The sequence below is a fragment of the Adiantum capillus-veneris genome, chromosome 3 (assembly GCF_014529385.1).
Source record: "Adiantum capillus-veneris isolate H3 chromosome 3, ASM1452938v2, whole genome shotgun sequence".
NCBI classification, from domain to species: Eukaryota; Viridiplantae; Streptophyta; class Polypodiopsida; order Polypodiales; family Pteridaceae; genus Adiantum; species Adiantum capillus-veneris.
The window spans coordinates 110,117,038-110,141,697 of NC_140933.1; the positions used below are offsets into that span (position 1 = coordinate 110,117,038).

Sequence of the window (24,660 nt, forward strand, 5' to 3'; positions counted from 1 at the left end):
AGAAGGGAATCCAGGTGGCTCCCTTTTTGGAATTCTTGTAAGAACTCTCATGTTTGGTGGAGATATTTGTGGTTTTTCATTAACCAAATATCCACTCATTTCTAATATAGTGTGTGGGTTTGTGCTTTCTACAGCTCTGTATTCTCATCCATACTTGTCAACAACTATAGACATACGTACTCATAGACATCAATTTTGGAAACTTTGAAATTTGACCCTGTCTTCATACGTGTTTTTTGCAGATGGGTCTAGAGTGAGGGTTTTGAGTGCAGAGGCTTTGGAAGAGGTGTATCCTAGTGAGGGGATGGTGTTCCTTAAATTTCGTACGATTCAGGAAAGGTTTGGTGAGTTTCCTTCCGTTTGTGTGTATGTGGGTTGGGTGGTGTAGTTGAGAGAAGTGAGATTCCCGATTGTGGTTTAGTTGGCCTTCCAGAGTGTTTTATGTGTGGGATGGTATCAACCTGACAATCTAAAGAGATTGCCTCCGAGCACCTATCGTGTCATCTGTTTCCTCGATTGACATTATGTTGATCTAGGTTGTGTTGCATGCACTTTATGGCTATTGTGATTGGCTCTCGCAACTGCAATGTGGACAAAGTTTTAAGCTTTATCCAACAATTTGATGCAGCCTTTGGAGATGATTTTTTTGGGGAGTCATCCAAACTACGCCATGTTGCTATGTATCTCCAAAAACCAGCCCGTTAGTGGTGGGCAAGCTTACGCTCCAATGGAGAATCTCCAAAGACTTGGAAAACATGTAGAGTTGCTATCATGAAGCAATTCTTATCCAGTGGGGCTTCCAACCAAGTGCTTACGGCAGGGTGAAGCCTAAATCTTGATGATGGACAAAACATGCAAAAATATGCGGAAAGGTTTTGGGATCTGCATCTTAAAGCTACGGTTTACAAGCGCATCAACTTCTCGGAGCAAAAGAAGCAATTCTAGGCTAGGATTCCTGAAGATTGGAGAAACTATATCAATACACAAAGACCTCGGACCATCTCGGAGGTTATCCACCATGCAATGGTAGCCTTCAACATCTTCATGACTCCTTTGACAAACCAAAAGAAATTTCTATTTTTTCTTACATGATAGTTGTCAAGGATGCTCCTAAAAATAATGTTAGAAGTAGAAAGTGATTTCCATTCATTTCTAAATGAACATGTTGATCTTTTTATCGATGACATCTTGGGAGAGTTACCTCCTAAACTAGAAAGCTCTCCTCCTAACAAGCCTCCGTATTGAGTCTCATCAGCTCAACAAGGGGAGATTATGTCACAAGTTAATGAACTTATGCAAAAAGGAACGATAAGACCTATCTCTTCACCATTTTTTTCACTTGTCTTATTAGTGCACAAAAAGGATACGATACAAACATAGAATATGTGTAGACTATCGTACAGTAAATAAGATGACAATCATAAACAGATTTCCAGTCCTAAGAATTGAGGTTTTGTTTGATAAGCTACAAGGATCCACTTAACTTAGTAGAATAGACTTTAAAAGTATCTATCACCAAATACAAATTGTAGCAGAAGATATTCGCAAGATAGCCTTCAGGATCACCTTTGGCTTGTATGAATATAATGTCATGCCTTTTGGGTTGACAAATGCTCTAGCCACATTCAACCAAATGATGGAAATAATTTTTTGTGTATATAGGGCTTACACTAGAGTCTTTTTTGATGATATTATAGTCTACTCTAAGTAATTAGAAGAACACAAAGAGCATCTCAAAGCAGTGTTCATAGCACAACGTCAAGTATGTATGGACTGAAAAGGAGAGAAAAGCCTTCACTAAGCTTAAAGACAACTCACAACTCAACCCGTCTTAGTACTAGTAGAACTCTCAAAGCCATTTGAGGTCCATTGTGATGCAAGTGGTGACTACCTTGGAGCGGTACTACTTCAAGAAGGGCATGCTATAGCATATGAGAGTCGCAGATTGCACTCCGATGAGATGAATCTTGGCATCTATAAAAAGAAGCTTCTAGCTGTCTTACATGCCTTAGATACGTGGAAGCATTACTTACTTGGAAGTTCATCATTTGAACAAATCACTAGAGTCTCAAGTACTTCATGACACAAACCAAAATTTTTGACAAACAAATGAGGTGGGTAAATTTCCTTTTGCAATTTCATTTTCACATTGCTCACCTTCTTGTCAAGCATAATCAAGTAGCCGATGCTCTCTCACGTAGACCACAATGCAATTCTGTGTCAATAGCCAGCTCTCACAATGATCTAACCTCTATGGTAGATGAGTATGCTACTGAACCATATTTTGGAGATGTTATGTATGCCATAACAACTAGGGAGGATACAAAATTAGCACGTAGGTATTATGGACCATTCCAAATTCTACGGCCAATCAATGAAACAACTTATCAACTTAAGCTACCCTCTCATTGGCCAATCCATAATGCATTCAATGTAATTCTACTAAAGGGCTACAAGGGTGATCCACCACAAGAGCCAGTAGCAGAAGATCCTCCAGAATTTGAAGGCAATGAAGAGATATTACAACCCGAGCATATAATCCGCCACAAAGACAAGGTTCTACGCATTGGTGAGGTACTACGTAAGTATCTCATTAACTTTAAGAACTACCCTTTTGAAGATACTAAATGGATGTAAAGAGACACAATTGAAGGATAGTATGTCACTTGTAGCTACCTACAATGAATTGCATGCAAAGCCCTAATGTTTTAATATCAATGTATTCAATGAAAATGCCATGAAGAAAAACATGATTCTCATTTTTGAACCCTCTTTTCTTAAGTTCTTCATTAATGTTTAAATGTAATGAGTATGCATACCAAATGTTGCATACTCGCCGGCAGAATTTCTCCCGAGTACCAAAGAGACTTGCAATCTATTGTGGAAATGTGATAGTGCTAATAGGGTAGACATACTTGCGGCACATTTTCTCCCAAGTACCAAGTAGATTGGTCATCTACTTTGGAACGATGTTGAAAGTGCTAAAAGTGGATCTTGAGCAAAAATCCAATCGACCAAAGATACCTCTAAGCATAGTTGAGGACGACTATGATTTCAAGGGTGGGGTCATGTCACCAAATTTCATTTTTGGTCTACTTAAATGAATTTTCTTTTGCTAGAATTTGCCATTCTAGTGAGAGAAAATAAAAATACATTGCTATTGTGTGGAGAAACGAGGAGACAGAGAGAGATTCTCTCTGTGTGGGAGATCGAGAGAGGGCTTGGCCCTACTGTAAACAAGGAGGAAGCAAGGTATTCTCTCTTAGCGAGATCGAGGAGAGGGAGAAAGAGAGTTTGGCTCTCTTGAGAAAATCAAAAGGGAGAGAGAAAGCTTCTGTGAGGGCCGCCCCTTTGTTGACGAAGAGAGAGAAAGAGAGAGAGAGAGAGAAGTTTCTCTCTCTTCTGCAGACTCCTTTTGTTTCTAAAAAGAATCAATAACTTGATTCATTAAAGCCCTCCAACGGAGGCTCCCCATATGAATGAGAAGGAGAGAGAGGGAATCTCCCCGAGGGCCTTAAAAAAGGAAAGAGAGAGAGAGAGAGAGAGAGAGAGAGAGAGAGAGAGAGAGAGAGAGAGAGAGAGAGAGAGAGAGAGAGAGAGAGAGAGAGAGGGGGGGGGGGGGGGGGGGGAGCACTCATTGGCTGGAAGAGAGAGAAATAGAGAGAGTGCATTCAAGTGGAAAGTGAGAGTGAGAGAGGTAGTGAGGTTGCATTTGAACTGAGAGGAAGAGAGTGGCTCACCGTCAAACGGCAAGGGGTGCTCTCCTACTCGGTTTAATTTCCCTTATAGATTTCAAGTGTCATCACAAAAGCAGACACTGAAGCCGAGACTATCATCAAAGCTCAGAAGTGACCGCAACAACAATACCAAAGCGGATCTACTTACACACTTCATGCACTTTCGCTTTCATATAGCCACTCATAACAACTTCCATGAAAGTTTGTAAATTTATTAAAAATATTGAAGCTTTGTAAAATTCAACCTTCAAGGGTCGTGAGAATCCCTCTAAGCCTCGTCATTGAGCTGCAACTTTCGACGTGGAAATTGGAGCTAAGTTTTCTCTTCTCTCACTCCATTTTGGTATAAAAACAAAGCAATCATCTATAAAAACGGCATGCACTCATATATCATAATACAAACACAAATTTGTGCCTATTTCCATTGTGTCGGCTTGTGTAAGCATTCTCTACATCATTTTGTTATCAATCATCACCATATTTGTAGCCACTCCAACACTACTTGGCAGTAGACATCTAGCACACTATATTTTCTCTAGGTCCTCTCTATCTTTCTCATTGGGATTTGGGGGTTTCTATTGCCTATCTTTGTTGGGTATCTGGGGGGCCTTTGGGTCTTTGTCCTCATTTCCTTGCTCGTCAAGATATTTACCAGACAGTGGCATGCCCAGTGGTACCTTGACTTAGCCGAGGTTCCGTGACACGAACCTATTCGAAAGGGAACGTATGCACAGTGATAAAGAGTGGTGAGAACATCTTAGAGAGAGTGAGTGAGCTAAGAGATATCATAGAAGGGAAAAGGAAAAATAATTACAAGGGCATTCTAGCCCTGCAACTCCTTCACAACAACAGATTCCAAAAGTATCAACTCACCAGGGAAAAGCCCATCGGGTATCTCACTTTCTGTCCATATTCCCATCATGGCTCAACCGTTTGCAATCCAATCACCTCTAGTGTTACCAGCTAATCTTGCTCGCCCTGACGCACCACTCATCCCACTTCCAACATTTCATGGGTCGCCCTTGGAAGATCCTGTAGCTCATGTAAACAATTTTAAAATTGCGTGTTTGACATCGTATATTGTGGAAGAGGGACATGTACTGACTTGTCTTAGCACCACACTTAAAGAGGAAGCTTCGAATCGGTTTTCCAAGCCGCAAGTGAATTCTATTCCTAATTTTGCCAATTTTGAGCAAAAATTCTTAGCCGCTTTTTGCAAACCTCCAAACTTTTTCTTCATTTTTTGAGCAGTTACGCTCCTTTAAGCAAAATTATCCTCATGAAAGCATTGAGCAAGCCGCCACAAGGTTCAGAAATTTTATCGACCATTATATTCCCACTTTCGACATTAATATGCTTACCATCATGGAATCATTTCTTAGGGGGTTGCACCCTAGTATTCAAATTTTAGTGAGGGCTCGAGCTCCACAAGATTTAACTACTGCTATCACGTATGCTGTTAATGTGGAGAGTTCTTACAGGTGCGCTTATGAACCACAACTAGTTGCGATGGCATCTCCATCGTACTACCCGTGGCTAGCACCACACTCTTTACCCATGTCCACTACTAGTTTATCTTTAACAACCCCATCTTATGTACCCCAATTACAATCGACACCACCTCTGCAATTACCACTTGTTGTCCACTCCAACTTCAACACCATCGCCTCTTTTGCTCCCATCACCTACACCCACTATTAACACTTCCTCTTCATCCACCTCTCCACATGTCCTGACACCAATTTCTCACACTCCCAAACCTTTTGTGACTTATCCTCAATCTACTCCTACCACTGCACCTTCCATGCATCACAAGGGTAGGGATGAAAACATGAAAGCTGTGACTCTAGATGTGAAATTTTTGAAGCGCCAACAAAATTTGTTATCCGCTCATTGCACTGAGCCTAATCCCACTAAGATTGTGTGTCGTGCTTGTGGCGTACCCGGCCATCTTTCCAAAGATTGTCCCACGGTCATCTGCACTTATGACAGATGTTTGGGTAAGGGGCATACTGAAGAAAATTTTTATATTAAGATGCACCACATGATGAATAGAAACTCTACATTACCACCACCTCGTCCCATGAACCATCATAGCGGGAATGAGAGACCTCCAGGCCCTAGTTGGACACTTTTACAGAGAGGGTCTCCTAGTTCTCCAACCATGGATTCTTCTAGTTTGGCACCCACAACAACCAATAATCCATCAGTTAATCTGATTTTGTTGCATTGCATGTCCATGCCATCACACGAAAGGGGAAAGAGAAAGTTGTTGAGGAGGAGAGTGACCCTACACCCAGACCCTACACCCGATGCTGCTACCCACCCACCCACTCATGTGCTATTCCCGTTCTTGACCCTTTGTCGCAACCTCGTCATGTTCGTCCTCGCGCTACCCCAAGTAAGTTATTCCCTCCTATACCTTCTTTTGACCTTGTTGCTGCCCTTAATTGAGTGGAGTTTACCATGTCCCTACCACAATACCTTCTCACTTCTCCTTCTAGCCGTTGATTCCCTTCTTGTTAAGCGGGTGTCCCAGAGTGGAGTGCATGATCCACTAGCTTTGTGATCCCACATACTATAGTTGATGGTGCGGGCATCAATGTTTTGAGTTACACCACCTTTTCCAAGCTTGGGTTATCTTTTAACGGGGTCCTTGTTATTGGGTTACGCATGGAGATCACCATTCTATGAGTGTTGAAGGTTTCATCCAGGGTTTGCCCATTACTGTGGTAGGCCAAACTATGGAGATTGATTGTTATGTTTTGCGGCTTAGTCCGGGACCTGGGAAGTACCAGCTTCTTTTGGGGAGACCTTGGATATGGCGGACCGACTGTGTTATTGATATCCCTAGAGGACAATTGTTGTTGGGTAGAGGATCTTCACGGGTAGTTCTGCCAACTTATACCTCTTCTATTATGATCCCTGGGGTTACTTTAGAAATTGAGACTCTGATGTTGATGATGACCGTCGTTCTACTTCTTCTTGTACCCCCAGTTCTTATTGTATTTACCCTAATGCTATTGAGATTACCCTTGATGAGAATGAGGAGACTCCACCTTTGGCTAGAGAGGAAGACAATGAGACAATTAAAGGGGGAGGACAAAGTTGTGCTTTTGGGAGCTTCTTTAGAGTCAGCATTAAGAGAGGAGGTTATTTGTTTATGTCAAGAGTACCAAGACAATACTGCATGGGATTACACGGAATTTAAAGGTTTCCCACTCGAGTTAGTTGTGCATTGCATTCCACTTAAGCCAAGTGTTGTTCCCATTTGTCGACGTCAGCGTAGATTTCCAGAGCATTATGGAGAGGGGGTCTATATGGAGATAAAATAACTTTTAGAGGATGGGTTAATCTTTCACTAAGTGGATTTTGAAGTCGCGGAGCGGAGCGTGGGTTGACTCTCTCTCTCTCACACACACACACACAGTGAGCTTACACAGTACACAGTACGCATAGATCTGTTAGAAGGGTTATCTCCCAATTCCTTAGTATTCACAAAGAATATGTTAGTATATACAAAGAGTTAGAGGTAAGTGAGTTAGGCGGGCGGCCGGCCATATCCGCATAAGAGGCCACTTGGGCTTTAATCCCAACAACCTCCCACTTAAAGTCCAATGTGGCACTTTAAGTAACTGTAAATCTATGAACATAAATGTACAAAGATTTACATGGCTGCCATCTATCCAATGCCCAATAACTCACGACAATGCACAAAGCCCTCTCCTGGAAGTCCCTTTGTGAGTAGATCAGCAGGATTGTCCTTGGTGTGGATCTTCAACAGTTGTATCTGCTTGTCTTCAAGTACTTCCCTAATGAAGTGATACTTCACATCAATATGCTTAGTCTTCGAATGGAACACTGGATTCTTTGCCAATTGTATAGCACTTTGACTATCACAATATAACTCTGGCATATCTGCATTGATTCCAAAGTCTGCAACCAATCTACCAAGCCAAATAGCTTCTTTGCATGCCTCATTTGCTGCAACATACTCAGCTTCTGTAGTAGACTGCGTAACACAATCTTGTAATCGAGATCGCCATGATATGGCACCTCCAGCCAATGTAAAGACATAGCCTGATGTAGATCTCCTCTTATCCAAGTCTCCTGCATAATCTGAGTCAGTGTATCCTCTGACACTCAAATCCTGACTACCATAGCATATGCGCATACTCTTTGTATGTTTTAAGTATCTCATGATACCTTTCACTGCCTCCCAATGTTTCTTGCCGGGATTTGACATATATCTGCTAACCACTCCCACTGCAAATGCAATATCCGGACGTGTAGCAATCATTGCATACATCAAACTACCCACTGCAGACGCATATGGAATCTTATCCATTTCAGCCTTTTCTTCCTCAGACACAGGACAATCTTGTTTGCTAAGTTTCACATATGGTGGCAATGGAACACTCAATGCCTTTCCCTTCTCCATATTGAAACGTTGCAAAACCTTGTCAATATACTCTGTTTGAGATAACCAAATCAACTTCTTTGATCTGTCTCTCTCAATGCGCATACCAAGTATATGACTTGCCTCACCCATGTCTTTCATGTCAAACGATTTTGCCATCTTTGACTTCAAAGCTGAAATTTCTTCCAAGTGTTTGCCAGCAATCAACATGTCATCCACATACAAAATAAGGATCAGCCAACTGCCATCCTTAGCCTTCTTTGTATATAGACAGTGATCGAACTCACTACGTTTGTAGCCTTGAGAAAGCATAAACTGGTGGAACTTATGGTACCATGCCCTCGGTGATTGTTTTAAGCCATAAAGACTCTTTAACAACTGGCATACCAAATGTTCCATGCCTTTCTCAACAAACCCTTCTGGCTGCTGCATGTAAATTTCCACATCTAAATCACCATGCAAGAACGCTGTCTTGACATCCATTTGGTGCAACACCAAATCCAATATAGCAACCAATGCAAGAAAGCATCTCAATGTAGTCATCTTGACCACTGGAGAGAAGACTTCATCAAAGTCAATGCCTTGTTCTTGCTTAAAGCCCTTGGCAACAAGCCTTGCTTTGTACTTTGGCTGACTATCATGAGCGGTGATCTTATACCTGTAAACCCATTTACAAGGTAGAGCCTTTTTGCCCTGTGGTAATTTAACCAACTTCCATGTCTGGTTTTTATGCAGAGCTGTCATCTCTGACTGCATGGCCAACTGCCATTTTTTCGAGTCAACCACTTGTAATGCTTCCTTGTAACAAGATGGTTCTCCGCAATTTGTGAGCATGACATAATTTAGAGATGGCACATAACGATCAGGTGGTTTGGAGACACGCTCAGAACGTCTCACCACAACTGATTCTGCCTCTCTAGCCACTATAAGCTGTTCCTGAGCCTGACCATGCTGTCTTGATGTGCTAGCACTAGGTCCATCTTCCCTGAAGACAACTCTTCTGATCTCCTCTGTCTTCTCTGGCTTAGCGTGAAACTTGGCTTCATTGAAATGCACATCATTGCTACGAATAAGCTTTCTGGACTCAGGATCCCAAAGCCGGTAACCCATCTCGCCCGATTCTCCGTAGCCAAGAAATATACACTTCTTGCTCTTTGGTTCTAACTTATTTCTGAACTCCTTAGGAATATGGCTATAAGCTTCACAACCAAAGACTCTGAGATGCTTATACGAAGGTGCCTTGCCTGTCCATAGCATCTCGGCCACTGCACTCTTATCCAGAACCCTACTAGGAGACCTGTTGATCAAATGGACTGCTGTAGCCACTGCTTCCGCCCAAAATCCATCAGGCAACTCAGCATTTGACAACATGCTTCTGACCTTCTCTTGTATGGTCCTATTCATACGTTCTGCAACCCCATTCTGTGAAGGATTATATGGTGCAGTAAGTTCCCGCTTAATCCCTTTTTCTTCACAAAAGTCTTGAAAAGCTTTGGAAACGTACTCTCCACCATTGTCAGTTCTCAAGCACTTCAGCTTTTGACCACTCTGATTCTCCACCAGCTGCAAGAATGTCTTAAAGACCTTGAGCACCTCATCCTTGTGCTTCAAGAAGTAAACCCATACTTTGCGAGAATAGTCATCTATGAATGTACAAAAGTACGCTGCTCCCCCTAGTGACAAACTAGGCATTGGTCCGCATAGGTCACTGTGTACAAGAGCTAACCGTTCGTCCCTACGATTCCTCTTTGATCTGTGCGGTTCCTGTGTTTGCTTACCATAAACACAATGCTCACAAAACTCGAAATCTTGAAATGAAAATCCAGGCAAATAACCATAATGAGAAAGTATTTCCATTCCTCTTTTTGACATATGTCCCAACCTACGATGCCACAGTGACACACTTGGCTGCTCAATCACATTAATTACATGGTTTTTAACCTCTGAAACATGTAAAGTGTACAGAGTTCCTGACTTGCTGCCATGTGCTACAGTCATCGAACCTTTGGAGATCTTCCAAGCGTTGTTCCCAAAAACTGTCACATAACCCGCATCATCCAACTTCCCTGTACTAATCAAGCTCTTTCGGATTGCTGGAACATGTCTGACATTCTTGAGCCATAAAGAAGAGCCATTCTGAAACCTCAACTGCACATCTCCCACTCCAAGTATGTCACAAACCTGCTCATTTCCAAGTCTGACATAATCTTTAGTAGCCACATATGATGTAAACCACTCTTTGTGCGGAGAAACATGTAAAGATGCCCCTGAGTCGATAATCCAATCACTCATAGCATGTCCATCCTCTGCAGTCAAGAAAACAGAATCAAGATTGCTTGTAAGGAAGATGTCACCAGCTGCTATACCAGAATCACTGTCTGAACCAGATCCTGTGACATTCACCTCTTCAATCTTCACTGAACTCTTCTTTTCATCTTGCTCAGAACTCTTTGTTTTGCCTTTTTCTTGTTTCCACTTCGTACAGTCTCGCTTCATGTGACCCTTCTTGCCACAATGGTAGCATTCTATGTCATCCTTTGACTTCGAATCACGAGACTTACTTCGGTTTTGTGCCTTCTTACCCTTCTTCTCTTTAAACTGTTGTCTCCCTCGAACGACCAAAGCACTATTGCCTTTGCCTTTGTCAATGTTCTTCCTGTTCACTTCCTCTGTGAGCAAGCTGCCTTCTACATTAGCACTCGTAAGACCTTCTGGCGCGACAGAATTACTTAACGCTGTACGAAAAGTATCCCAACTGTCTGGCAAAGTGATTAAGAGAAACATAGCCTTCACTGAATCTGGAAAGACTATCTCCTGTGCTGTTAACTGGCTGAAAATTGAGTGAAATTCATTCAGATGATTTGACATGGCTGTCCCTTCCTTCATCTTCAAATCCACCAATTTCTTGAGCCAGTAAATCTGAGAAGCTGCACTTTGTTTCTCGTACATATCACATAGCTTTTGCCATACGCCATACGCCATACGCTGTAGTCTCTTCTGCTACGTTGAAGTAAACATTTTCTGCCAGTGTCAGCATGATTGTGGAACAAGCTAACTCGTCAAGCTCTTCCCACTCATCTTGAGCCATAAATTCTGGTCTCTCCCCTTTGAGCTTCAATGGCTTCACTTGTTTTTTCTGCACCAAAACCTGCCAAATCTGCTTCTTCCAGAATGGAAAGTTTGTGCCATCCAGCTTCTTTATGTTGTAAAGAGTCTCACTGTGAGAAGATGCCATATCTGCCAAACTGTTTACTCCTGAGAAAAATCCGGCAGAGTTTCCCCTGTAAACTGGCGTCTGTACACAGTAAACAAGCTGTAATCAACAAGCTGAACACCTCTCCTCAGGAACTGTCAGTATTTTGAAAATTTTTGACAGAGTCTCCCCTGTAAACTGAGCTCTGGGAACCAAAAGATAGCTCAAGAAACAATCATAAATAGCTGACCAATGACAAATCTAAAAAATCCCTGTAATATGCTGTCCTGTAAGCATACACTGTCTCCTCTCTGGGCGATGACAGAACCTGTATCTGTCTCAAGACTGAACTCTGAACAATGCCTCAACGGCCTGACGCATAAGATGCAATCCAGTGTCTACACAAAGTCATACATCCTAAGGGATAAAAGTCGCCGAAGAGGATGCGTGTAGAGGGGAACTCCAGCAACCTAATCCACCTCACACTGGGTAACCCAGCCCCCAGTGCTTGGCTTCAAAAAACCTCACACACGACCCTCTCAGATGGCTCAGCAAACTGCCCAGAACTAGCATACATCCTATAATAGACCAATCACTGTCCTATGACCGCTGCGGCGGTCTGTCTGCTAGCGTGACTCACAACTAGCAGACCCACAATCACAGTACATCAATCTGCAATACATGCCAGTGGTGTCAAGCCGTCGTATGGCCACACCTCCCCTGGAACCTGGCAAGCACAAGAAGTAGCAATGCAGACTGCAATATATATATCTGATGATATATATGTGTACCTGGTCTATAGATGATGCTCTGAAGACGAATAAGTGATGTATGTCGATGTCGATATTGATGTCGACCACCTCCTGCTTGCCAATCTACACAAGACGGATTTCTTTGCGGCTGAAATCTATCTTCTGCTGTAGTGCTCAGAACGAAATTCTGAGGGCATAAACGGCTTCGAAAGGGGGGTAAAACCCCAGGTCACCTACGGGAAACGCTTCCGGAACGCCGAGTGTGAATTTTCAAACTCCGGATCCAAAATCTGCCGGAAAAGTGCGCGCGCGCGCGATTGCGCAAATCCGCACTGAACCAAGGCTCTGATACCAATTGAAGTCGCGGAGCGGAGCGTGGGTCGACTCTCTCTCTCTCACACACACACACACAGTGAGCTTACACAGTACACAGTACGCAGAGATCTGTTAGAAGGGTTATCTCCCAATTCCTTAGTATTCACAAAGAATATGTTAGTATATACAAAGAGTTAGAGGTAAGTGAGTTAGGCGGGCGGGCGGCCATATCCGCATAAGAGGCCACTTGGGCTTTAATCCGAACAGATTTCCCCTATTGTTGTTGTACCCAAGAAAAATAAGCAGCTTCGTATATGTGTTGATTATAAACAACTTAATAAGGCTACCATCAAAGACTACTATCCTTTGCCTTTTATTGATCAGATTTCAGATGCTTTAGCAGGGAGGGAGATTTATGGATTTATGGATGGGTTCTCAGGATACAACCAAATGGCCGTAGCTGATGGAGATAAGCTTAGAACCACTTTTACCACTATCTTAGGGACATTTTCATATCATGTATGCCATTTGGTTATGCAATGCTGAGGCATCTTATCAAAAGTATAGACCTTATAGACTTTCTCAAAATATTTATAGATGACATAGGCATGGGGACCACTCGAGCGAATTTTCTTAAAAACCTCCATTATGTGTTTCAAAAGCGTCGAGAGAATTTCATTGCATTGAATTCTCGCAAGTGTGTGTTTGGAGTCTCCTATGGCATTTTATTTGGACATCTTATTAGTGCACATGGGATAGCTATGGACCCTAGAAAGGTTGAAGCCCTCCTTGCATTTCACAGCACCTACTACCGGTTGTCAGGTTAGAGACTTTCTTGGGGATGTTAAGAATTATAGCCATTTTATTAAAGATATGGCTCATCTTATTTTACCACTTAATACACTTTTGAGGGTTGATCAAAAGTTTATTTGGGGACACCTCAAGAGACCTCTTTTTCTTCCCTTAAAAGTGCATTTACTAAGGCTCCCATTCTTAAGCCACCAGATGCTTCCAAACCTTTTTTCATTTATTTTCCACTTGCTCGCATTCTATTTTATCTAGTTGCATTGCCCAGCTTTACAGTAAAAAATTGCATCATGTTGCATATTATAGTCACAAGCTTAAAGATGCAGAGACACGCTACACTTGGGTAGAGCGGGCTTGTTTAGCTATTGCTGAGAGTGCTAGGAAGTTCTGCACATATTTATCTATGCAAGCACTCCATTATATACATGAAAAAGGACTCACTATGTCTTATGATGAATAAAATGGAACCCCCTAAGCATATTATGCGATGGCTTGTTGAGTTGCAAACCTTTGATTATGTACTTAAATCCAAACCTCCTACATTACAAAATCTTGTGGATTTCTTGGCTGATGTGTCTCCGTGTGCTGATGAGCCTATTATACTTGAGCCTTCTCGAGAGTGGTATGAACAAATTGCTCATTATTTTTTTACCCTAGAATTTACCCCATACGTGAGTAAAGCTGCACATAAAATATTAGCTACCCATGCACAAAAGTTCTCTATTATTGATGGGTCTTTATATCAAAAGGGGTTTGAGGGCATTTATCACCGGTGTGTTGCATAGGAAGAGATCCCTCATATTCTAAAAGAGTGTCATGATAGTGCATGTGGGGGGCATTTCACAAGGAGGTTGACTGCATTGAAGATTTGTGAGCAAGGTACTGGTGGCCTAGTGTGTTTAAGGATTTGTTTGAGTGGTGTAAGAGGCGCAATGTTTGCCAGAGAGCCACCCGCCTTGAGAATTGTTTGCACCCTAACAATCCTATTATGGTCACATTACCATTAACAAGGCATCCTTTGAACCTTAGTTCAGAGAGATGGTTGAAATACTTTTCAAAGCCACAATCAAGTGTAATCAGCCATTACCTCAAGGATAGATACACGCCGCATCTTATTGTCACAAACTCGCCAAATCAAATTTGCCAGGGAAAAGAGGACACTTTATGACCCTAATACAAAAACCTAGAATCCAATTACTCCATATGAATTTCAAATGAGGACAGACAGAAAGAATTAGTTGGAGTAAGAGGCCATGTACCGGTTTATTCAAAAAGAGCACACTAGTCCAAGTTCCCCAAAGCCATTCAAGGTCCTGCACAAACCTTCAAAGAAGAAAGTGCCAGATAAGAAGCGAGTCAGATAGATTGATAATGGATGAATCATTCATCTTTTCTGAAAATTTTTGGTATACACCAAAATTCAAGAAAAGGGAGAAGGCAGGCGGCTAAAGTGGAAACTTCTAGAGATTGTAACTACAGGCAACTACTATGGTAACTAACACAGTGCACAATCGGCTAGAATCAAATCAGGAGCCTAAAAATAGGGTCCACTGCTTCATTTTGAGGGCACTTAAGAGCTCACTTAACTCTAGACTATTCCTGAGTCCTAATCCTTTGTCTATGGTATCTTGAAGTTGTTACACTCTTGTAATCCAAAGCACGCACTGAGTTTGTATCATCATTGTACTTGTTTTGATATGAATATACAATCCCAATTTTAGTTCCCATTTCTAGTGTTCATTTCCATGTCCAGTTCCAGTGTTCAATGTTATTTACAATTTCAGTCTTCTCTTTCAGTTTTTGTCTTGTCTAATCTAAAGTCTTGTATTGATCTCTGAACTAACTCTAACTACCAACCTGGAATAGCTAATTGAAAGTGTTCAGGTCATTCCAAGGCTCTAGGTATGAAGCCTGAAAAGCCTTAGAGTAAATTAAAACTTACCAGCGTTAGTCTAAACTTAGTACATTTCAGGAGCAGCTTCGGAGTACGTCCAAAGGACCGTGCTAAGGTTTTGCACGCAAGGTGAAGCTCCAAAGCCCAAAGGTAAGTTTAATCTTTACCGGAGACCCCATCCTAATTTAGAAGGTTCTAAGTTAGCTAGTAGACTCTAGGCCAGGGCAGTTTCATAGAGCCTCCAAAGGGTAGTGCAAAGGTCTTGCATATGAGCTAGTTAAAATTAAGGTAAGACTATGGTTTTTATTTAATAAAAGGAGAAATAAAAATACTAAGGTTAGATTAGCCCTTTTATACTTAGAAATTTGACTCTAGTTCTTCTTTTCCAAGATTGGTTAGGCCACATGTCCAAAGTAGCTCAGATGTGCTTAATGGAAAGATGGGCAATTGTGTGCATGTGTACATTAGCCAAAGACAAGTAAAGAGGGGGAGGGACAAGTGCTAGCTCATGCAACTAGTTACTCTCTTAAGCCTTCACTCATGATTGGTCCTTGTAAGTAGTACCCAAATTTGAGAGTTTTGACAATTGGTGGAAGGAAAAAATGAGGGAGCCTGTGGGGAAATTTGGGACATTTTCTCTCTCATTTTTCAAGTACTTAAGGATGACAAGCAAGTACTCTCTCTCTCCCTCTCACATGGGAGATCAAGAGATGATCTCCTTACTCAAGCACTTGGCTATGGATGCAAATCCAAGCAAGTAAGAATATGAAAGCTCATCTTCTTCTTCTCTATTATGCTAGCTATACTAAAAGCCTGCCCATAGAGTAAGCATACTAGAAAGGATTACTTCTTTTGTTAAAAAGTACTTCTCTTCACCCTCATGTGCCTCCATCCCAACAGTTCTTTCTCCCCACTGGGGTGTCTAGGGCTTTGGAAGGAGGGTTACACCATGTGTGTCTAAATGAATCATGAAGTTCACCATCTTCATTGCCCAAGGAAACTCTTGAAGAGCACAAGCTTGCATTGTAATCAGAGCTTCATTGACTCAAGCAAACTCCGCAAGAGCACAAGCTTGCAATGTAATCAAATCTCTCCTTGAGAGATTTATAATACAGAAGTGCTTTTGGAGGGGGGACCAGCTCCAAGAAAATATGGTCCTCAACAAGTTTTCAATCTTAATGTGTTTTTCTTGTCGAGTTATGTTTCATGATTTGATGTTTTAATGTGTAAACGATGCAATGACATCAGCTCTGCACTACCTACGGTGCTCCTCTAAGACTGGGTGCAGACAACCCGATGGAAGGAGGTAGCAAAGGTACCACTACATTGTAGCTCTTTGGATGCTCTCAAGTATTCCTTCAACTCTTGTGAACAAAAGCCTGGCAACCTGGAAAATTTGGAGTCTTTGTCATGCCTCTGTCTGAACTAACCCTAAAGAATCCTCTTAATGGAAAATTCTCTTTTCATTAGCTAATGCTATTGTGATTTCATGAAAAATACTTGATGGGATAGTGGTGCTATGTTGATGGCTTGTAGCCTTACGCACACGACAGATCCCTATAAGGTGAGGTTGATGTTAGCGACATATTAACGTAGAAGATAAGGGAGCTATAGGAGGGTGATGAGCCAATCGAGAGTTATTGTTGGTGATAGGATGACATAGGAGTTGCATGTGGGAAGTCGTAGGGTGTTGCTGAGGGAGAGGAGGGACCATGGGAGTGGTGGGGGAGAGGGTGGGCTGCACCATGCAAGGGCGGATGGAGGCATGCTTGCAAGCAAGCAGCAGAGGGGGAACGAGATCATAACAGGGGGATCTTGGAGGAATCTCCTAAGTAATGTAAAGGGAGGGTTTGAAAATATTTGATTGCCGTAATTAGACATCAAGCCAGAGTGTAAGCTTTCACTCGCTCTGTAAGTGAACATCACCTCTGGCCCAGGGTCTAGTCCTCAACCCTATGGGGCGCTCTACATGGGCGTGCAATTCTGGCACCAAAACAATGCCAATTATGGAGCCTATGCTTGCCGAATGCTGGACTTGCAGGGGACCCTTTCCCACCGGGCCCCTCCAACTTCTTCTCTGACCCTCTCCCTTCTGATTAGTGTCGTCGTCTTCCTTGTCTCACTAAGCTAGACCTCTCCCACAACCAATACTCTGGCTCCATTCCATCCTCCCTTAAGGACTGCCTCTATCTCAACTCTCTCAACTTGCAGGGCAACCATTTTAGTGGTCCAATACCCTCGGAGCTCGCTACCCTCCCACGCTTGAGGCACCTCAATCTCTCCAAAAATTCCCTCTCAAGACCCATCCCTTCCTCCTCCTATTCCATCAGTTCCTCATCGTCATCTTCATCGCCATCATCAACTCTAGAGAGCTTGGCCATGAAATTCCATTCATATGTCTTCATTGGAACCGCTCGTCTCTACGAGCCACCGTTGCCGATCATGGTCAATTTCCACATAGATCCATACTTATCATCGTCAGGAAACTGCCGATCGAGAGAGAGAGAGAGAGAGAGAGAGAGAGAGAGAGAGAGAGAGAGAGAGAGAGAGAGAGAGAGAGAGAGAGAGAGAGAGAGAGAGAGAGACTCTCAGGCAGGTTTCAGACTGAACCGGCAAAAGAAACAAGCCTTCCTAAATGTGTCGCCGCCTAGTGTGAACAGTGTGGAGGAGGAAAAGTGAAAAAGTGAAGGGGGCTGAGAGAGGCCATCAACTCTTTCGGGGGGGGGGGGGGTCGGAAGAAAAATGGAGGGCCCGATCGAAGAGTGCCTCAACTCCATCCAATCAAATTTTGCCATGGAGGATCGACGCCCCTTTGCATTTTTCTTCTGTCGCCTAGTCTGAACCCACCCTCATTCTCCCTAAAGGAAAGATCTCAAAAGATGCTTGAACTTTGCCTTTTTCCAGAATTGATCAGACATAGCACATTGGATCCTTCACATTTTTCAACAACCCACCACTAGCACTCATGACTCTTTCTTGAATGTTGGAGTGCACTCATCAATTAAATATTTTTATTTTTTATTTTATTTTTTTAAATACATATGAGATTGTAGTCCCTCGTGCGCATTGCACACTATCTTCTCATTGACACGTTCAAAGTACGCTCAAATCCTGTTTTCAACATTTTGTTAGCACCAAAAGTTTAGATGTGGTCACTCCAAATATTACATTGCATCCTCATCTCTTTTATCAAGATTCACAAGTAGACACACTTGGCCAAAAAGGCACCCAACCTTATACTTTTTGGCCTTCAGAAGGCTATAGGAGAGTGGGTGGATAATTGGTGCACTTTTTGGACCATTGATTAAGAATCATGGATTGGTGACACATGTCAGGTGAGCTTGTTTTTTAATGTATATGGGTCTTTTCATCATTTCAACTTGGTCCCTTCTTTTAATGCTCAATTGACTTCTTTGTTTAATAAAGATTATATTTTCTTTCTATAATGTAAATGGGTCTTTCCATCATTGTAATTTGGTCCCTTTATTTAATGCTCACTTGACTTTTTTTGTTTTTTAAATCTTTGTTTAGTTTATAAGTTTTATAAAGGTTATATTTTTCTTTTATAATGTAAGTGTCCCTTTTCATCATTGTAATTTGGTCCCTTTATTTAATGCTCACTTGATTTTTTTTTAATTTTTGTTTAGTTTATAAATGGTCTCTTCATTTAAGGATTTAATTACTTTCTTGTCAGCTTTTTGATTTAAAGCATACTTTTTTCCTTGTAAATTTTCTTTTCATTTACATACAATTTCTAACTAAAAATATAAATTGGCTTTACATGAAAGAATTTTTTCACCACTATGATTTTTTTTTTTGACTTTTGGTCTTGATATGCAAATGTCACCTTATTACTTTAATGCATGTATTATTAGTAGGGATTGACTTTAAATTTTTTTTTTCACAACTAAGATTTTTTTTTTCAACTTTTTGTTTTGATACGTAAATGTCACCTTGTTACTTTAGTGCATGTATTATTATTAGGGATTAGGTTTAGATATTTTCAAGATTCATTTCTATCCTAAAAATATTATGTATTTATTTCATTTAATAACATGCATCGTTTTATTGTGTAATCTGTTTTATTGATATATGTATACAAGAATTAGATCAATCCCTAAACTCTCACTAATATTTTATATGCTTTATGTTTTCATGAGGTCAATTAACATAAGGGCATAAAGAAAAGCGAAGATTTTTGGTGCAATTCCTTTACCATTGAATTGAATTGTTGGATGTTCTCCATGTGACATTTGAACATTTTTGGATTTTAATGTGTGCACATGGGAGTGCCCCTCCACTCTCTCACTTTGTTGGAGTCAAGGTAGCTTTCTCTCTCTCTCTCTCTCTCTCTCTCTCTCTCTCTCTCTCTCCTGTAGGCCGCCGTAAATCTTTACCTTGTTCTTTTTAGAATACAGGAAAGACCATTTTCAACCAACAACAAATTAAGTATTGATACACAATATAGAACATCCCCTGAACTAATTATACAGTGAAATAAATGCATGCATCATACGCCTTTCTTCCTGTTGATAGACACTTTTCTATGAACTTTCTTGTTGTTGATGAAAATTTAATGAGGGTTAATTGGGCATGCTGAGTTGAGATTATAAAAACAGGTATCAAGTAAACCTCACATTTACTGGCGGTGGAAGACTTGAAATAGCGAGTGAATTGTGGGTGGACAATAGGCAAGATTAGTAAGCCAATAATAAGGTCCTTATGGAACGATTTGAACAGACAAGAGTTTGCCTCCCTGAACTGTATCCGAGCCAAGACAATTTACAAGAAAAGCCCAGTGAGCATTTTTGCTATCAATCAACTGATGTTGTTACCTTGTGAAATCTTTGGCTTGTCCCCCTTTGTCTCTGCCTCTAGCACCCACCGCACTCCCCTTGCCACCCTCTTTTTTCAACAAATTCTCTCTCTTTCTCCCTCAATCGAGCCCCCTTATCTACGCCACACACATGCACATAACATTTTCTGTGTCGTAAGTATGGGCGGTAGCCAATGGCAGCACCTCCCAATGCGGTCCCGTATCTCGGCTCCTACATGGGCTCTTCACCACCCCCATCATGCCCATCTCCTCCACATCTTGCTTGGACGCTTCATCTCCCCACAACATCCCATCCTACAGCTTTCCCTACTGCCTACCTCCAATCATATCGTTGCCCTCATCATTGCATGAGGGCCGAGCTACAACGCTTGCTCTTGTAGTGGCCTTCGTCGGTGGCAGCCTCTTTGCAAAGCAAATCACTATTAGAGCCATCGAGAATAAGGCACTGCTAGGAGAGAAAATGTCGTGTCTGTTTGTGATGTGTGTGTGTGTGTGTGAGAGAGAGAGAGAGAGAGAGAGAGAGAGGAAGATAATTGGTGCTTGATGCCCTAGCTAGGCGTTTAATCCTGGATTACGCTGCGCGAGAGAGAGGAAAATAATTGGTGCTTGATGCCCTAGCTAGGCGTTTAATCTTGGATTACGGTGCGCGAGAGAGCACTCATGACTCTTTCTTGAATGTTACATTGCACTCACCAATCAAACATTTTTATTTTTTATTTTAATTTTCTAAAATACATATGAAATTTTTCACTAACAAAACAAAATGGGAACACATCACTATGGCCTTAGCCCTTTGGGCATGCCAAAAAATTTTCATTAGCAAAAAGGGCAATGCCTCCGCCTCTGCTCGCAAAGAACGGAGGCGCAAGGTTGAGATGCCATTTCCTGCCAGGAGAATGGTGGCAAGGGAGTCGCACGTTACCATAAGAGACGAAACATCCAGGACTCTCCTCCAGTCTGCTTCTCATGGAGGCCCTGCTACTGGGCTCCATTGTGACACTGCCATTTCATGGTGACATTTCTGGCACCTTACACAATTCTGTGGGGTATGCAGAAAAAACAGAGGTCCTTGGGACTTACCACGAAGCTGCTGAAGATTCATGGCGTCTGACATCCGAGGAGGTGCCAAGGAGAGCTTTTATCAAGGGAGCACAGCTCAAGGAAGAACAAAACATCGAGCCAGGGCAAGGAAATGGTCATTTTGTGAGCAAAATTATGAAAGGCGCAGTAAATGGAGAACATGAAGAAGGAGACACGGCACTGCTTGTTCATTCTGACACCAGAAAGATTGAATGTGATGGTGTAGATGCCCATCTAGTGGCCTCTCTATTTGAATGCACTAAGCTAAAATATCTCTCCAAGGGCTTAAAGCTCCATGCACAGGTCATCAGGATGGCGGTGCTTGACCATAATCTGTTTATAGGCAATGCCTTGGTGAATATGTATGTCCAATGTGGTGCTCTTGAGAAAGCAAAAGAACTGCATGAAGATCTTCCAAATCACAATATAGTCTCCTGGAATGTACTAATTTCAGGTTTTGCTAAACAAGACCGTGGCAAGGATGCTTTGGAATGCTATGAGCAGATGCAACATGAGGGCTTCTCTCCAAACGCAATTACCTTTACTTGTGTTTTGAAAGCTTGTGGTGATGTAGGTGCGGCAGAAAAAGGCCATGACATTCACAAACAAATCCTTGAAGGGAAGGCTTTTGAAGAGAATAGATTTGTTGGCAATGCTTTGGTGGACATGTATACCAAATGTGGTGCATTTGGAAAAGCTCAGAGTGTGTTTGATGAGCTTCCATTCCGTGATGTTATCTCATGGAATGTGTTGATTGGAGGATATGCCCGGCACGGACATGGTGAGAAGGCACTAGAGTGTTTCAGACAAATGCGGCTTCAAGGTATCTCTCCAAACCCTATTACTTATGTTTGTGCTCTAAAAGCCTGTGGAAGCTTGGGAGCTCTAGAAAAAGGGCGAGATTTACATGTTCAGATCGACGATGTGCAATTGATGGAGAAAAACATAAAAGTTGCCAATGCAGTGGTGGACATGTACGCGAAGTGTGGCGCACTTGATAAAGCACAAGAGATTTTTGATAAGCTTCAGAATCCAAATGCTGTCATGTGGAACACTTTGATAGGGGGGTACGCACAAAATGGAGATGGCGAGAATGCATTGGCTTGTTTTGATCGGATGCTCAAGGATGAATCTGTGCCGAACTCGGTTACTTTCGCATGTATTTTCAAAGCCTGTGGCAGTATAGGAGCCAGGAAAAGGGGCGAAGAGATTCACCGTCAAGTTGCCAGGTATGGGCTGGTGAAAGAAGATATCCATGTTGGCACGTCCCTGCTAGATATGTATGCCAAGTTTGGTGATCTTGAAAAAGCACAAGAAGTTTTTGATGAATTGTCCTTTCCAAATCAAATTTCGTGGAATGCACTCCTTACAGGATATATGCAGCAAGGAGAAGGGGATAAAGCTTTGAGTTGTTTTGATTGTATGCAATCTGAGGGGTTTTCCCCAGATGCAACTTCCTTCTCAGGTGCTTTGAAGGCCAGTGGAACGATTGGAGCTGCGTACAAGGGCCATGAAATTCATGCTCAAATTGTAAAACACGGTTTCTCCGAGAAGGACTCTGTTATAGGCACTGCCTTGATAGATATGTATGCCAATTGTGGTTTGCTAACAGATGCTCAAGAGGTGTTTGATAGTCTTCCTGCTTGTAATGTTGTTCCCTGGAGTGCTCTGCTGGAAGGTTACTCCCAGATTGGTGTTGATGAAACTGTTTTTGTGTTATTTGATAAGATGGTAAGAGAAGGTATAGACCCAAACTATGTTACATTCATGATTGTGCTTAATACATGCAGTCACAGAGGTTTGTTAGACAAGGGGCAGGAATATTTTGAGGCCATAAAAAGGGATTATGGTATTATCCATACTTTAGATCACTTTGTTTGCATGATCAATCTTTATGGCCGTGCAGGTCAATTGGAAGAGGCATCAGTTTTGATTGAGAAGATGCCATTTTCACCCAATTTGACACTTTGGCATACTATGCTAAGTGCTTGCCGAATCTCAGGAAATGCAAATCTTGGGCGATGGATCTTTGAGCATTGTGCTCGAATGGGGCAAAATGATGCCATACCATTCGTCTCCGTTGACAGCATTTTACATTGCTGAAGGCACAATGAAGAATCATAAGAGTACCAGAGATGCAGAAAGCAAGGACATGCCCAGTAAAACAAACAAATAAACCAAGCCATCCTTCCAGGTTCGCCAAAGAAGAGCATCAATGTAGATTACGTTACATGCTAGCAGATGGTATGTCATGACATGATTGGTCATACTCTCCCTACATCTGGACCGATAGCAACACTCATAGGGGGTGTGTTAACGAGGAACCACCACAATCAGGTTTGTGGGTCTTGCAAATTGCACCTACGTTTGTGGGTCCATGTTACCAGCATTACTGGTGCAATTGCTATAGAGGTGGTGGTTGTATATAAGAGCCTGTAAGCAAGTAGGGGGGCATCTTATTAGAAGAAGTTTTCCTCAGCTTTATAGCAATTGATTTCGTGAGAGATTCTTGTCAGGAACACTGTGAGATTGGTCGCTAAAACAATAGCCTTTGTAGGTTCAGGGACTGAAGCTGTACCCATGTTTTACTTATACCAACACAGGACTAGTGCCTTCAAAGGAGCTAGAACTTGCATAGAGGTCATTTGTGACATTATACATGTTACCATTCAATGGATACACGTTTGTGACATTACACATGTTACCATTCAAATGGATACACATGATTTAATGGCTCACTGAGAGAGAGAGAGAGAGAGAGAGAGTGTGATGGAGCGAGTGTGTTCTCTACCGCTCGTCTCCTTCATCCTCCTGCAATGGCACTCTTCCCCTCGTCAGTTTTGCCCATCCTTCTCAGGATGCCCCTTGCAGGCATCTCTTGTTGCTGTATTGGGCTATTTTCTTGCATCTCGTGCTGCTGTAGCACGAAGGCCACTTCGAATGCTTCTCCCTCCCCTTGCTATCCTGCAACCTGGCAAATTGTCTATTAGGGTTTTGGTGGACGGTTCAGCATCTGCAATTCTCCATAGATGGATTGGTAGAGCTGTGTTGATGATGTGGGAAGAGCCCATGGTGTGCATCATTTTACCCGTCATGGTTGTTTTTGCTTGCCGCCCCTCCCTCAGTTGCTACCAACGGAATAATTTCTTGCTTTGGATGTGGGTGTGGTGTGTACGTGGTGCTTGATTTCTGCATGCTTTGTTGGCACTGCCTGCTTGCTTGTAGGGAGTGATATAGGCCTAGTGCCTATGAAATGTCGTACACAATTTTTAAGCTTTTTGAAGCTATTTTAAGATATCAGAATGAGGCGGGTGGTAGGGGTGGCTGCCCTCATTGTAATGATGATCCTTGGATGTTGTCATGGCTTAACATGAACGTGACAAAACCTTGTAATTTTTTGGGTTGCTCAATATAATCCACTCACAATTGTGAGTTTTGCTTTTAAAAAAAAGAAAAAAGAAAAAAAGATGCCACTTTTAAACGTTCCTTTTGAGCCATGCTTGAAAAAAAAAATAGCACTTGAATAATAAAAGCCAATTTGTCGGGATTGCTTGCAAGGTATGTTGCTATACAGCTCTCTCTCTCTCTCTCTCTCTCTCTCCACGTCAAAAAAATGACTTTCTTT

The 24,660-nt window shown here is 42.0% G+C and overlaps 1 protein-coding gene and 1 pseudogene across 1 annotated transcript; both read left to right on the forward strand.

Annotated features, from left to right (window-relative positions):
* The first annotated feature begins 5,102 nt into the window (after nucleotides 1-5,102).
* Nucleotides 5,103-14,009, forward strand: LOC147461480 (uncharacterized; annotated as a pseudogene).
* Nucleotides 14,010-20,763: 6,754 nt separating this feature from the next.
* Nucleotides 20,764-24,392, forward strand: LOC147461481 (pentatricopeptide repeat-containing protein At3g16610-like). The gene has a single exon (XM_086509036.1). It carries the CDS (start codon nucleotides 20,922-20,924, stop codon nucleotides 23,136-23,138), a length of 2,217 nt encoding a protein of 738 aa, XP_086365162.1. The 5' UTR covers nucleotides 20,764-20,921; the 3' UTR covers nucleotides 23,139-24,392.
* Nucleotides 24,393-24,660: the final 268 nt, after the last annotated feature.